We start from the raw sequence: 14,675 nt of genomic DNA, 5'->3' as shown, positions 1-14,675 counted from the left end.
ACAGAAAAATAGAATACAGAAAATAGGGAAGGATTGGGCCAAGAGTCATCAATTCTAGACACACACACACACACACACACATGCGTGCACGCACACACACACACACACAAACATCTCAGATCAAGAAATTGCGAACGAACATTGGTTTATTTGGTCCTTACAATTCCTAAAGGCTCTATGATGATCATGTAAAACAAATAAGTTAGGAATCATGGCTTTCAACGTTTGCAAGTGAAAGACACTGATAATTCCATTACATTGTGAGGAAGTAAACACTCAAAATGGTTCTATAATGCTGGACCACCTCATACTTTGTCATACTTTTTCTCTACAAGTGATTGAAAATTTTACTCCAAGGTTATGGAATTTTGAGTTTAACAACTAAGCAAGATTAGTGCATAATTTAAGGAAATTTAACACAAGGAATTGGCCTTGCCATATATTGACAGTCCTATAAAATAATTCCTTAAATTCATAATGACTTCTTCTTTACTTCTACAAACAGACGAGTTTCCACCAGACTCATGGCTCCTGGAAATGTCACCCAGGTCTCTGAGTTTGTTTTCATAGGAGTCTCAGATCTTCCAGAGCTGCAAATTCCTCTCTTCCTGGTATTCCTGCTCATCTATGGGCTGACAGTTATGGGGAACCTGGGCATCATCACCCTCATCAGTGTTGACTCTCGACTTCAAACCCCCATGTATTTTTTCCTCCGACATCTGGCTATTATAAATTTTAGCAACTCTACTGTCATTGCCCCTAAAATGCTGGTCAACTTCTTAGTAAGTAAGAAAACCACTTCATACTATGAATGTGCCATCCAACTGGGAGCATTCCTTGTTTTCATCGTAGCTGAGGTTTTTGTACTAGCTGTTATGGCCTATGACCGCTATGTGGCCATTTGCAATCCCCTACTCTACATGGTAGTGGTATCTCGGCGGATTTGCAATCTGCTGGTTTCACTCACCTACCTGTATAGCTTTTCCACAGCTATCGTGGTTTCATCTTGTGTATTCTCTGTGTCTTATTGTGCTTCCAATGTCATCAACCATTTTTACTGTGACAATGTCCCTCTCTTAGCCCTGTCCTGTTCTGATACTTACATTCCAGAAACTGTAGTCTTTATCTCAGCAGCCACAAATATCTTGTTCTCTATGACTGTAGTACTAATTTCTTATTTCAACATTGTTTTGTCTATTCTAAGGATGCATTCATCAGAGGGAAGGAAAAAAGCCTTTTCCACCTGTGCTTCACATATGATGGCAGTCACAGTTTTCTATGGGACTCTGCTGTTCATGTATTTGCAGCCTCGAACCAGCCATTTCCTGGATACTGATAAAATGGCGTCTGTGTTTTACACCCTGGTGATCCCCATGCTGAACCCCATGATCTACAGCTTGAGGAACAAGGATGTGAAGGCTGCCTTAAGGAGATTCATGAGGAATCCCTGTGGTTCCCTTAAAGCTATGTATTTTTAAATCTACAGGTAAATGAAGAGATGGCTAAGATTGTGTGATATACAAGATTAAGATTTTTAAAAATTATTGTTTTATGACTAATTTGCAATCTCCATAGCATTCTTGGATTCTTGGGAAATTAAAAAAAGAGAAAGAAAACTGAACTTATTTGGGGTTTTAAAGTTAATGCAACCTTTATCAACTTTGCCCTGGAGGAGACAGGTAGCTAATTTTGAAGCAATGTTTTCAGCAGTAAACAAAGCTATCAGTTAAATAATTGAATAAACTTGAATGGAGAAAAAAGATAGTGTACCAGAAATTAAAGCTGATGTCTTTTTTTTATTATTCAACTTTCCTTTGGGTTTTTCTCCAGGTATCATGTAGTATAGTAGATTTTTATATTTTGAAAATCTATTAATTATGGATGAATAAATTCATGTTACAGATAAGTTACCCATTCTGACTCAGTCATCTTATTTAAAAGAAAACTATCTCTGTATTAATATTATCAACAGATAAATATCGTCACTGATTTTATATTGTGAATGATAAGCATTTTAGGATTGAAATTATAATTTTTAAATTAAGGCATAGTATAGTACTATTAATATGCTGGATTTGATTTGCAAGATAGTCAATTCTGTAAATATTATTCTTTCTCCTTATACTAAATGTGATATTTAGTGTAAGTTTCTAACAGTATTTTGTGTGAAAAATAAATTTACTGTTTTGTAATAGTCTTAGACATTTAATTGTCTATCTTCATGAAAGTCACTTACAACATTAGAGGAAATAATTCATTGGGTTTTATAAAAATGTTGTCTTGTTTTCTGATTGTTCTTGGTCAGTTAGTTTACACCAGAATTTACTTTGCAAGTTTAAATGCATGGGGGTGGCCTAACTAGCTCTCTTTCTGAATTATCAAATCCAATTTATTTATTTATTTATTTGGTGGGGGCGGGGGGGGCAAGGTACCAGGGATTGAATTCAAGGGCACTCAAACACTGAACCATAAACACAACCTTATTTTTGTATTTTGTATTTTTGTATTTTATTTAAAGACAGAGTCTTACTGAGTTTCTTAGCACCTCAATTTTGCTGAGGCTGGCTTTGAACTCGTGATCCTCCTGCCTCTTGAGCTGCTGGGATTATAGGCACTTGGCTCAGATCAAAATTATAAGATAAAGGCTACACATCCTTATTTTAATAAGCTTGATGGGGTATTGTTACACATACTCTTAGGAATTAATAATTCTATATTAACTTTCTGTGCACATGTTCACTTATGAGTGGGCTTCAGTGTTGAAGAATGCTAATATACACATTAAATATTCAGTCATGATGATTTTGATATAAGGAAGGAATTGTTATATAACAAAAAATTTGGACTGAGAGACATTCAAAGATTGTGATTGGTATAACTTTATTGTTGCCTTAGTTATTTGAAGTTTGTATGTTCAAGTCTACCTCTGGGATTCTCACATTCTATTTCCATTGATTTATTTCTTTTTTGAGGATCACAATTTTCTTTCCTTGAATATTTACAGTTTTCAGAGAAACACTTTATCTAATATTATGTGGAATTCTGAATTCCACATTCCCACTGTATCAGATTTGTTGCTCTTATTTTAGTTTGTGGGTTTGTCTGTAGGCTCAGTACTAAGATATTTTGCTTGGACATCTTGCAATTATAAAAGCTTACACTCTTTGCTTATAGTAGCTGGTCTACAAATCTGTTATGAATCTCCATTACATTTATCAGTGTTTTCCCAATCTATTGATTACCCCAACTAGTGCTGTTATCTCACACTATATTATAATACCCATCTTTCCAAAAATAGCCCTGAAGTAACTTTTGTTTTACAAACACCTTATAAATGAGTTTTTAAATGTTATACTCAAAGCAATTCAATCCACATCTAAAAGAAAAGTTGCAGGTTTTCATGGTCTATCTTACCCTTAGGTATTTTAATTTATCCAACAAAAATCCAAGTGTGGACATACATACCAAATGTATTAGTAATTGATAAACTTTGAAAGCAACCAATGTCTTTCATCAGGTAATTTAACAAATGTTATGCATCCATAGAAGGAATTACTATTCATCAAGAAAAGTCAGTAAACTATTAAATAATAAGAAGAAATAGAAAACATTCATTGTTTATTATTAGGTGCAGGAAGTGGGCCTGAAAGACTACATCATTCCATTCCTAAGACATTACTTGAAAGGAAAACTCTAGAAATGGTCAACTGATCACTGGTTTGCAGAGGCTTGTGTGGGAAGGAAGAGTTTAGTAAGAGAAGCATTTGGGGGTGTTTTCCTATACTGAAACAATTCATCGCAGCACTGTAATGGTGGGTACATGACACTATGTCTTTTTGTAATATTTCCAGAGCCTTATAGGACAAAGAGAAAAACTTAATGAATGCTGATTTAGAAATAAACAATTTAAGAGGTCAAAGGACACTGGAAAAGAGTACAGAATGTGACAAAAACATCCCACTGTACTAAAAATATGTGGAATGATTTTTCGAAAGTGGGTAGGAAGAAATGGGCTGACTTATTAAACACAGGAAAGATTAGAGATGTGATGTGAAAATCAAGAAGCACTTTGGCAATAAAGTTGTTTCTCATAAGAATGGAGTTTAAAAATTCTAACACCATTATATATGGATAAACTAGAAGTGATCAATTAAGTATATGGTTGGCAGGCACATTTCACAGTATTAGAGAAGGAGATTAGATTTTCAGGGAGAGGAATCTAGAATGTTCTGGTTTGTAATGGATTGGTGTTGGAGACAAAATGGATACTGAGACATAGGGCCAATATACTTCTGGGCCTTAACTCATGGTCTGACAGCTATTAAAGGCTACAGTGAAAATTGCTAGAATCATAACCTGTTAGTTTCCCTAATCTGTGCTCTCTTCCATTTCTACCCATGTGCTCTCTTAACCACTATAGGGACTCATTCTTATCACAAGACAGGGATGTTTATGCAGAATGAGGCAGCAATATGTAAAAATAACCTTTAGTTCCAGGATAGCCAACTGACCATGTCTTCCTCCAGTTAAAGGATCCTCACAGGAAAAGAACACAGACCTTGGAAATGTACCTGAATTCAATTAACATTCCTAAAACTTAGCACCTCTTGCAAACAGCCCTTTCACACCAATAAAATTTCTCTCCCTCTTTTTGGGGAGCCAGCCAGACACTCTGGTCACAGTGCTGTATCTCCCTTCTCTTAAGAGAAGCCCTAATTTAAAAACAAACAAACAAACAAAAAACAAAAAAAAAAAAACAACAAAAAAAAAACCTTGCCTGTATGTTCTCTTGGCTGACTTGCTTCTGTTTCTACTATCACAAGTCAAAATAACTGAGTCCAGCATTGTGATGAGTAGTGACAGTGATTGGGAGACCAGTTTCTGAGATTTGGGTCCTGATGACTTCGTGGCTGTGGCTTGCTTGATCCCTGGGAAAGTTTCTGTGCAAAGGTGCAGAATGCCCGGTTGCTATGGTAATGCCCTTCCTAGGGAGACACTGTGCTAGAGTCGTATCAGCCTCAACTTTGCTCTCAGGCACACGACTCCTGAGAATGAAGGAATTCTCTTGCTAAGACAACCACAATGTTTTGCCAGCTCTGCTGCTCCTGAATCTGCCTGCATAATACTAACTTTAAACAATGGACTTTCATGAGAGCTACACAATGCTCTTAGCATTGCACATTGCAACTGTACAATATAACTGAGGAATAAACTACATGATGTTGCTATCTCTGTAACTTTCATAAATATAAAGAGTAATGCTTACAAATTATCTATTAATGAGAAATACATAATAAGGATTGCTGGTGTAATTCTTTAGACCTACTTCTCCATCAGAGAGCAGTGTTCCACCCATCCTGGCTGTTAGTTTCACAATCTGAGTACATGAGTCTTATTTTTTTTCCAATCTCTCATTTCCCCTCATGGGGACCTGCTAGTTTGGCTGCTCTGGTTATGGCACAGCATTATTTGGCAACTTTGCCAGGAAACTGTAAGGAACTCAGGTGACACCTGCTAGGATGGGGACACCCTGATATGATTCCTGTCCACCATGTTTACCCAATGTAGATGCTCCCAGGTTACACATTGAAATTGTTGTAGATATGTTTATACAAACAAGCACACATAGCTCTATTAGCTGACACATATTCTAGAATCTGGTATTCACCCCAATAGCAGCAAACACACCAGGAACACAGATGATGTTTTCTAATAACATTTTTTTTTCTGTAAAAAGAACCAGACATTCTTTGAAACATGACCAGGAGAGGGAGAGAAGTTTACATGATGATTCCCAGAGAATGTTACATTATCAGAAAGTCAGGAATTAAATAAATAAAATAAAATTTACCATACAGATAGAAGGAAGTGGTAGCATAATTATAAAAACAAAATAGGGAAACAGGCAAATTTCCTATGCAGAAAAAAATGTAGGAATTTATGTAGATCCTCTGCCTTCAAGGAGATGAACAATAACCCCCTCCTACTCCTTAGATGTGAGTAGCACATACTGACTTTTTCCAAAAAGTGCAGTAGGGAAAGGAGCAGAGAGTTCTTTGGAATGGTGAAATCTGACAAACATTACTATTACAGAGCTGGGGACGTCCAAGAAGTTGAGGCACCCTGAAGACCCACCTTTCAAGCCCCAATTCTTGCAAATAAGTCAGAAAGATTTCAGATATGTAGATCAGAGTAATAGGTATGAGTTTATTGAAAGGATAGGAAAAGGGAAAGGGGACACTCTCAAGGGAGAGCATAGGACCTCTCAGTAAAGCGAGGGACAATATGCCTCTCTTGCACTACAGTTTTACCAGGGGTCTCAGAGAACTTTCCAGAGAATCCTGCCCAGGTCTTCCTCTAGACTTTTGACTGATAGAAAGATGATGTCAGACTTTCAAGTACACATTGCCATGGCAACCCTAGGTCACCTTGGCCCATGCCAACTAGTTTTATCTGGATTCCTAACCATACATTCTTATAATTGTTATTGTTAGTAGGATTTATTCCTCATCTCCTTGAGTTTTAGGATCTGGTCACCAAAGTCTCTGGGTTCTTCCCCTTGACATTATCTCAGGCCTGCATTTCTATTGCACATAACAGGTAGTTTGATGAGGAATGTGACATATCCTGTCTACTTCAGCCAAGCAGGGCTGCAGGTAAATTACTTTTAGAATGGAATGCATGTGGGAATCAACACAATGGGCCCATTTTATAGCAGTATTCTCTTAACCTCGTGTCCCCACTGTCCTCATCTGTCTGTCCCCTAACATACCTTGGCCAGGTGATCAAAGTTAACACTAGCTGCAATGAGTCACATTAATATTAAGTACAGTTAGTAACTACAGTGTTGGCAGATAGTGATCAGATTTTATCAGGATGCAATTAGAATGTCTATTGATTTCTATGATTTTTTTTCTCCCAAGATTCATGACCCTAGTCTAACCATGATGAAAACATCAAAGAAATCTAATTTAGTGGCATTTTATAAGATACTTGATCAGTATGCTTCTCAACATTGTCAAAATCATAGAAAATAAGAAAAGCCTAAAAAATTCTGACAACCAAGAAGAGTTTCAGGAACTGTAATAACTAGATTCACCAGTCTATTCTGGATGGGATATTCTAACATAAATGAATATTGGGTGAAAACAAAAGAAATCAGAATAAGGGAGGGGATTTGTTTTTTTTAAAAAAAGGCACAAAAATCCTAGCAGTCATCACTGCTGTCCCTCAGGCTGCTGAGAGCCACTGTGGGGCCACACCTTCCTCTTCTCTGTAATTAAACGGAGTTTTACTTTGAAAAGTAAATCTCAACGACAAATCAGCTCATGTAGTAAGTCTAGTATTTTCTTTCCTACAAAAACCTGGAACCATTTTATTCTGAAACAAGACTGATTAATAATGTGTTATGTTAATATGAAGCCTTGGCTTTATTTCTGAGAAGACCATGGACTTAATAATGTTTGTTCACCGAGATCTGGAACTGGGTGTGCTGGCTGCCACTGGGATGCCATTGCTTTTAGCCACTTCTTCCAATTCAGACAGGAATTATATTTATCTGTGATAATTAATATGAATACACAAGTCTGTATTTGCCTCTGTTTTCCTATCTACCTACCCAGAGAACTTCCTATGTAGATGAACTTGTGTAAATAGTGGTAGCACTGACTAATTCACCTTCCCAGGGTTCATAGAGTTCCCCACAGATTACTTTTAATTTATTTTTTTGACAGTAGAAATCCTTCTTCTCTTATCTATAACAAAAATCTGAAAACTTTTTATTTTGAAACAAGACTGATTAATAATGTGTTATGTTAATATGAAGTCAAATTACGTGGTCAAATTGATATAAAATACTATGGCAGCCATTGCTCACATCAAAATAATGAAAATTCAGCCTGGTATAGTGGTGCTGCCTGTAATCTCAGTGGCTCAGGAGACTAAGACCAGAGGATCCTGATTTCAAAGCCAGCCTCAGCAACTTAGTGAGATCCAGCCACTGAAGATGTGGTTCAGTGTGGTTACTCATCCCTGAATTCAATACCTGGTATAAAAAAAAAAAAGAACTAAAATCTATCTCAATGTACCATCTTGAAAGAGGGTAACAAGGCCTTCTATAGTCCCATCCAGTTTAGTAATTTTCTAGGTTTAATTATCTAGGGAAATTCTTCATGGCTGCTCCTTGATTATGACTGAATCCCCAAGAAAAAATTCAGGTATATATGTATATATTAAGTTTATGGCCACTTATTATCTGAAGAATCACTCAAAATCTGTAATTTAACAAAGCTTTGCCAGCAAATTGAGAATCTTGACATTAAAAAGAAATTTTAATTTTAGCTGGCAAAATTTTAGGCCTAGAAATCTCATATTTCTTTAATATACAATTGTATTTCTTACAATTTTAGGAAGATATATTTTATCTGTAATAATTTTCCTTGGGGAAAAGTACTGATAGTCATTTTGTAGGCCTGATCTATAATATATGATTTATTAAATTAACATGATATATCAAGAACTATGTAATGTTTTGAACAACCAACAATAAAAAATTTAAAAAAAAGAAGTAAAAATAAATAAATTAACATGATGTTTATTTCACTGACAAACTTGGGGTTCTAGGAATTGCACATTTATTAGTGGTATTATAATTTTCTTTAATTACAGAGACATAACTAAGTGATTTAACATAATTACCTTGTTTAAATAGACACTTCCTTAAAACTCTCACATAATAATCCTCCCTGACATCTCAGAAGGGAATGTGAGATAAATAATAGTGTCCCAGGGGAGCCTTCACAGAAACTGTGGGATAAAAGATACACTTTATTTCAAACTCTTTAGAGATTTAAAATAAGGATTAAAACAAACAAATAGATAATGTTCAGAAACTCAATCTATACTAGCCACAGTGGAAAAGAAGTATGGAGACTACTAAGGTTCTCCTTCAGAGGAGAGTCCCCTTGACTTCCCTGAAGAGATTCCAGGGGAACTATGTGGTCCTGCAGGGTCCTGGATTCAGGACATTAGTAGCACCATCTTCCAGTTCTGCCATACCATGCCACAGATGTAAGAATAAGTGTTTCTCCTGAATGATTTTTTTGTTCGATTCCTCATCACAGGAGTTGAATTTGTACTGCAGTCACTGAAACACCACACAATGCTATTCCAAGATGTCTAATGATTTTACCATTTCAATGAAAAATAGATTGGTGTTTTATTGTTTCTTTATCTGGAAAAGCAAAGAACTGGAAACTAAAACAGTAGAGATTTCATAGGAAATGAAATTTGTTACTTTTTGAAAAGCAAGTAACATACTGGGGTATATGTGATATACTGAAGGAGTGATTATTGATGTTTTGCTCTAAATACAATCATAACAATAACAATTGTGCTATCTCTGATAGCACAATTAAAAATCAATCATCAGATTCATCTACACATGGATAGACTTCTAATTTCTAGGAATGACATTTTTCATAGCTCCATTAAATACCAAGCCCTTGAGGGAATGCTGGTTTTTGATACAATTATTTTTTCCATGAATGACAAAATTGCAGAGTATTAAATTCAAGAAAATGGCCAGAGGCTATATTTACATATTACTCTCTTTCAAAAATGCTCTGAGCTGGGCTTGGGTCTGTGTGGAGAACAAGTGCTCCTTGCAGAGGGAGTAGCAGGTTCACAAACAGGGTAACACTGGTTCAGGTTCTTCCAGTACAGCAGTGTGGCCAGAGTGTGGAGGTCCTGGCAGAGAGTACAAGGAGTGATTCTGAAGTGGCAAACAGTTATTTTAAAAAACGAAAAAAGTACTGTCATTCTAGTCTTGACTCACTACAAAGCAGCTGAGTGAGCCTGGGCACGGCATTACAATTCAGTCAGTTCCTTACAGCCACTGTGTGCCATTATAAGTAATTCTACTGGGAACCAACACAAGGGGCAGCAATGCTGATCCCTCTTCCAAACAGGCAAACAGGGAATTGATAAAACCCACTTGGTCCTTCCTTTCACTAGGGTATCTTTTTGGAAACTATAGATGAGAACAGAAGACATTGGGCATAAATACTCATAATTAATAATTATTCTCTACTAATTAGAAAGTTAATCACAGACTTTTCTTCTAAACATTGAATGCGTGGGCTGACGTTGTAGCTGGGTACTAGAGTGCTTGCTTAGCATGTGTGATGCCCTAGGTTCAATCCTCAGCACTACATAAAGATAAGTAAATAAAATAAAGGTCTAAAAAATTTCAATGTATGGAGAAGAAATATGAAACATCCCAGAGAAATTTTGTTTTACCAGTTAAACTAAAACTGCAACAAATTCTATGGTTGATGCTAGATATTTTCCTCTTTTTTATTATAGGATTATTGGTAAATGGCTCTATCTTAAGAATTAGCAGCTATAGCAGATACTTCCATAAGCAAGGAGACCCATAGTTTCTCAGAATCTTTTTATTTCTCTGAAATTTACAAAACCTAATTAATATTGAATGCATATATCCACTTAAAAGTAAACATTAATGGGGTTATATGGTGTGCTTTGGTAAACATCCACTCAAAGTTAATACTTAAAATGTTAAGTACAAATATATCAATCCAGTTTAACTACTAGAAAAAAATCTTTAATTCACTATGGTTGTTTACCAGGAGAGTCAACCTGTGTCCACTGGTTTTATTATATTTTTTATTACAAGACCCACTGTTTTATAAGCTTTATGATGAGATGTAAGAGTGAGGAAATACATATTGTAGTATGGGACTAACTCATGAGTTCAGAGCTACAAAAAGCTAAGCACATGCCCAGAGATTTACCAAATGTTTTGTTCAGACAGTGTTGAGGATGGGTCCTTTAAGAAAGTGTACACATTTTTCATAGAAAGCTATTTTCAAGATTTTGTAAAAGATAATTTCTATGTTCCTTTCAAAGCCAAATTTGAAGAATGACACTAATAATTTAACACAACAAAAATATTTTTAAATGACACACTAAATGCAGAGTTTTTAGCAGTTAAAATCAGGGATTCACATTAATAAATGGAGCAGGTATTCTAATATTTTTGATAACATTGTTTTTCTCTTTCTCTGGAGGAAGATCCTTTGGGACAGACACTAACAATACCATGCAACCTGACTCTATATGGACCCATTATGAGGAAACAAAGAAGCACATTCTACCTGAGTAGGTTGAAAGAATATATTCGACTTTGAAAGAAAAGGTAAGCACTACTTTTCAAATCGAATGCATTTCATGCACAAATTTCACAGTTTTGTGTTTTAAAACTGAAAAAGAAAATTGAGGAAGAGATGAGAAACATAAGGAAGTTTGGATAGAGCTTTAGAGCTTTTTTTTTTTTTTTTTTTTTTCCTTCTGGTCTAGTTGATGTGCTTTTCTTGGCTCTTTCTTCAGACTCCATGTCCTATCTGGATGTTAATAGTTCTCACTATGTATTATTGAATGATGAGCACATGAATTAAAATTGCCTCCTAAGGAAGCAGCACCCGGACATCATTGAGGGAAATGTGAAGCCCAGAATATCTACTCTTTTGATAATAGAGCAGCCTGGAAGCCACTTGGGCACCATGTACATGCAATTCAGTTTCCGCTCAGTGAAAAAGGTGTGGTGTGTTGTAGATTAGAGGGCAGATTCAAAACTTTGCTTTTCACTACTAGTACATCATACATAAAAATTTTAAGATGCTAACAAAAATAATTTTGATTACGTAGACATAGAACAGATTACAGTAACACAAAAGAATATGTCTATGCATTCTAGGGAGTGAGTATTCTTCTGGACATATTTACTAGCTCTATGCCTGCTTGGAGCAAGTGTTTATTTGTGTAACTTGTGATCAAAAATGTTAGAGTTAGACAGTTATTGCTCTACAGAAGTTTCTTGGTTTGAGCAGCAATATAAAGAAAAATTTTATTTTCATTTTGTCCCCTTCTTCTCTCTTTTTAGTTTTTTTATTTTTAATGTTTTTATTTATTTTATTATTTTTGCTTAAAATTGAACTTCATTTTTTATTTAACATGACAACTAGAGTTTTGAAACTTAAGGGTTCCTAGGTCCTTATTTCCTAAAATTTCCATGTTGCTATAACTAGACATTAAATATGTATTAAGAGTTCAAGAAGAAGCACAATTAGTTTAGGGTAAAAATCAAGGTTAAATTAGTATTTCTAGAAAGTTATTACTTGCTCAATAAACATTGATTAGAAAAAATAAAACTAAAATTACTTAAAATGTGTTATTGACAATGAAACAACAGCTGTAAGTAAACAAGGGCTGTAAGTATATTCTGAAGAACTGTGAGGAACACTCAGATTTTATTTTATTTGTGAATTTATTATTATTTATTATTATTATAAGGTAATTGCTCAATATGAAGAGCAAATTATGAGTTTTTCTAAGAAATTTCTTTATTTTTTGGAAACAGAGAAAATGAAAAGGAGAGAAGAAAACAGTAGGGAAATTATAATATTTCACATTATTTGGATATCCAATAATTTAATTATGGAAATTAGCTAAAATGATTAAGAATAAATGTAGAAAAATGTTTAACTTCAAACATAGTAGGAAAACAAAAAAAATATGCAAGATGTAATTCAAACCTATGTTTTCTTAACAAAAGAGAAAACCTGGAAAGAGACACAATCTAATTTATAAATTAACTTACAGAAAAAATTCCACATCTCTTGGAAAACAAATATAAGTTTTGTCCTAGTTTACAATATATTATAAACTTATATGAGGAATAATTCTCTTTTATCATTCCTTTACCTCATGTTTTAGAAATGTTGGTAGTATATTATGTAAATAAATATTTAGAAATAATTTAGGTTTCTAATACTAGAATAAATAGGATATTTATGTGGAGAACAATCTGATGAAAAATATGCACTCCAGACTACAAAACATGGATTTGAAACCCAACTATACTTAAAATGGTTGTCTGATGTTCTTGCTATTTTATTCACCTCTGTGTCATTTGTAAAATGGGCATGAGTATATTTACATTAAGTTTAGTGAGATTAAACAAAGTCTATTATATACCATGCTGTCTTTTCCAAGAAGTTATCTATTTTCAATAGTTGAATTAGTAACATTAAACAATATTACAAATTGATTGCCTATGTGTCAAGGACAATTAATATAAAATAGAAAAATGCAAAACCATATCTCAGTCAACATTGGGACAATGAGCAGATTTGTTCACACAGGCAAAATAACAAATCTGTCAGAGAGATGCAACTTTCAGAGGTTTTGGTTTATGCTGTAAATTTCAAATCTGTTCAATGAAACCATAGCAATTTAACAAGTCAGGCTGTACATTTAAATAACTTGAGGAGTAAAACAAAGTCACTTCACAGCACTTATCTTAGAATAAACAATGAATTTAAGGAAAACAAATATTTCTTTCCCACAAATATCTCTTTCAGCTTCCAATCGTATTTCCAGAATCTCCAAATGCTGGCAATCCTTAATACTGGGAGAAAAACAAACACACAAAAACCTCTTTACAAGATATCAAAGTACAAAAACACCATTTAGGGTAATCATGCTATAAATACACAATTCGGACTTAACTATTCTCTCTTTTTCTCCATCCTGATTCCTGAAGGCACATGGCTCAGAAAAATTGCACCCAGGTGAGAGAGTTCATTCTCGTGGGCCTCACGGATCGCCAGGAGCTGAAGATGCCCCTCTTTGTGATGTTCTTATCCATCTATCTTTTCACTGCAGTAGGCAACCTGGGTTTGATCGTGGTCATTAGAACAGATTCAAGACTCAACACACCGATGTACTTCTTCCTTAGCAACCTGGCTTTTGTTGATTTCTGTTACTCTTCTGTCATCACACCCAAAATGCTTGGGAATTTCTTGTACCAGCAAAATGTTATATCCGTCAGTGCATGTGCTGCACAGTTAGGCTGCTTCCTCAGCTTCGTGGTATCTGAGTGCTTGTTACTAGCTTCCATGGCCTATGACAGATATGTGGCCATTTGCAACCCTCTGCTCTACATGATCACAATGTCCCCAGCTACCTGTATTCAGCTTATAGCTGTACCCTACGGCTTCAGCTTCCTGATGGCACTGTTTCATACCATCCTTACTTTCCGTCTCTGCTACTGCCACTCCAACAATGTCAATCATTTCTACTGTGATGACATGCCCCTCCTCAGACTGGCTTGCTCAGACACACACTCCAAACAGCTGTGGGTTTTGACCTGTGCTGGTGTCACATTCATCTCTTCTGTTCTCATAGTCTTTGTCTCCTACATGTTCATTATTTCTTCCATCCTGAGGATGCGCTCAGCTGAGGGGAGACGAAAAGCCTTCTCCACATGTAGCTCCCACATGCTGGCAGTGACCATATTCTATGGGACCTTGATCTTCATGTACCTACAGCCCAGCTCTAAGCATTCCCTTGACACAGATAAAATGGCCTCCGTCTTCTACACAGTGATCATCCCCATGTTGAACCCCTTGATCTATAGCCTCAGGAACAAGGATGTGAAAGAGGCTCTGAAAAAAATCATGAACAGACAACAGGCTTGTGTGTCCATAAAACTAAAAAAAACTTCAATAAACAAAAATAGGCTTCCCTTCATCCTATTTTTCCTCATTAATAAAACTAGCTATGGTGACTTTGTTGTATCTGATATTCAATAA

The 14,675-nt window shown here is 35.4% G+C and overlaps 2 protein-coding genes across 2 annotated transcripts; both read left to right on the top strand.

Annotated features, from left to right (window-relative positions):
• Nucleotides 1–524: 524 nt before the first annotated feature.
• Nucleotides 525–1,478, top strand: LOC124092768 (olfactory receptor 8J3-like). The gene has a single exon (XM_046444571.1). It carries the CDS (start codon nucleotides 525–527, stop codon nucleotides 1,476–1,478), a length of 954 nt encoding a protein of 317 aa, XP_046300527.1.
• Nucleotides 1,479–13,628: 12,150 nt separating this feature from the next.
• Nucleotides 13,629–14,675, top strand: LOC124092767 (olfactory receptor 8U9-like). Its single transcript, XM_046444569.1, has one exon. It carries the CDS (start codon nucleotides 13,629–13,631, stop codon nucleotides 14,673–14,675), a length of 1,047 nt encoding a protein of 348 aa, XP_046300525.1.

The sequence above is a fragment of the Marmota monax genome, unplaced genomic scaffold, assembly GCF_021218885.2.
Source record: "Marmota monax isolate L192 unplaced genomic scaffold, Marmota_monax_Labrador192_F-V1.1 WCK01_AAM20220418_F8-fsc00038, whole genome shotgun sequence".
NCBI lineage: Eukaryota > Metazoa > Chordata > Mammalia > Rodentia > Sciuridae > Marmota > Marmota monax.
This window is presented reverse-complemented; position numbering and strand designations above follow the sequence as displayed.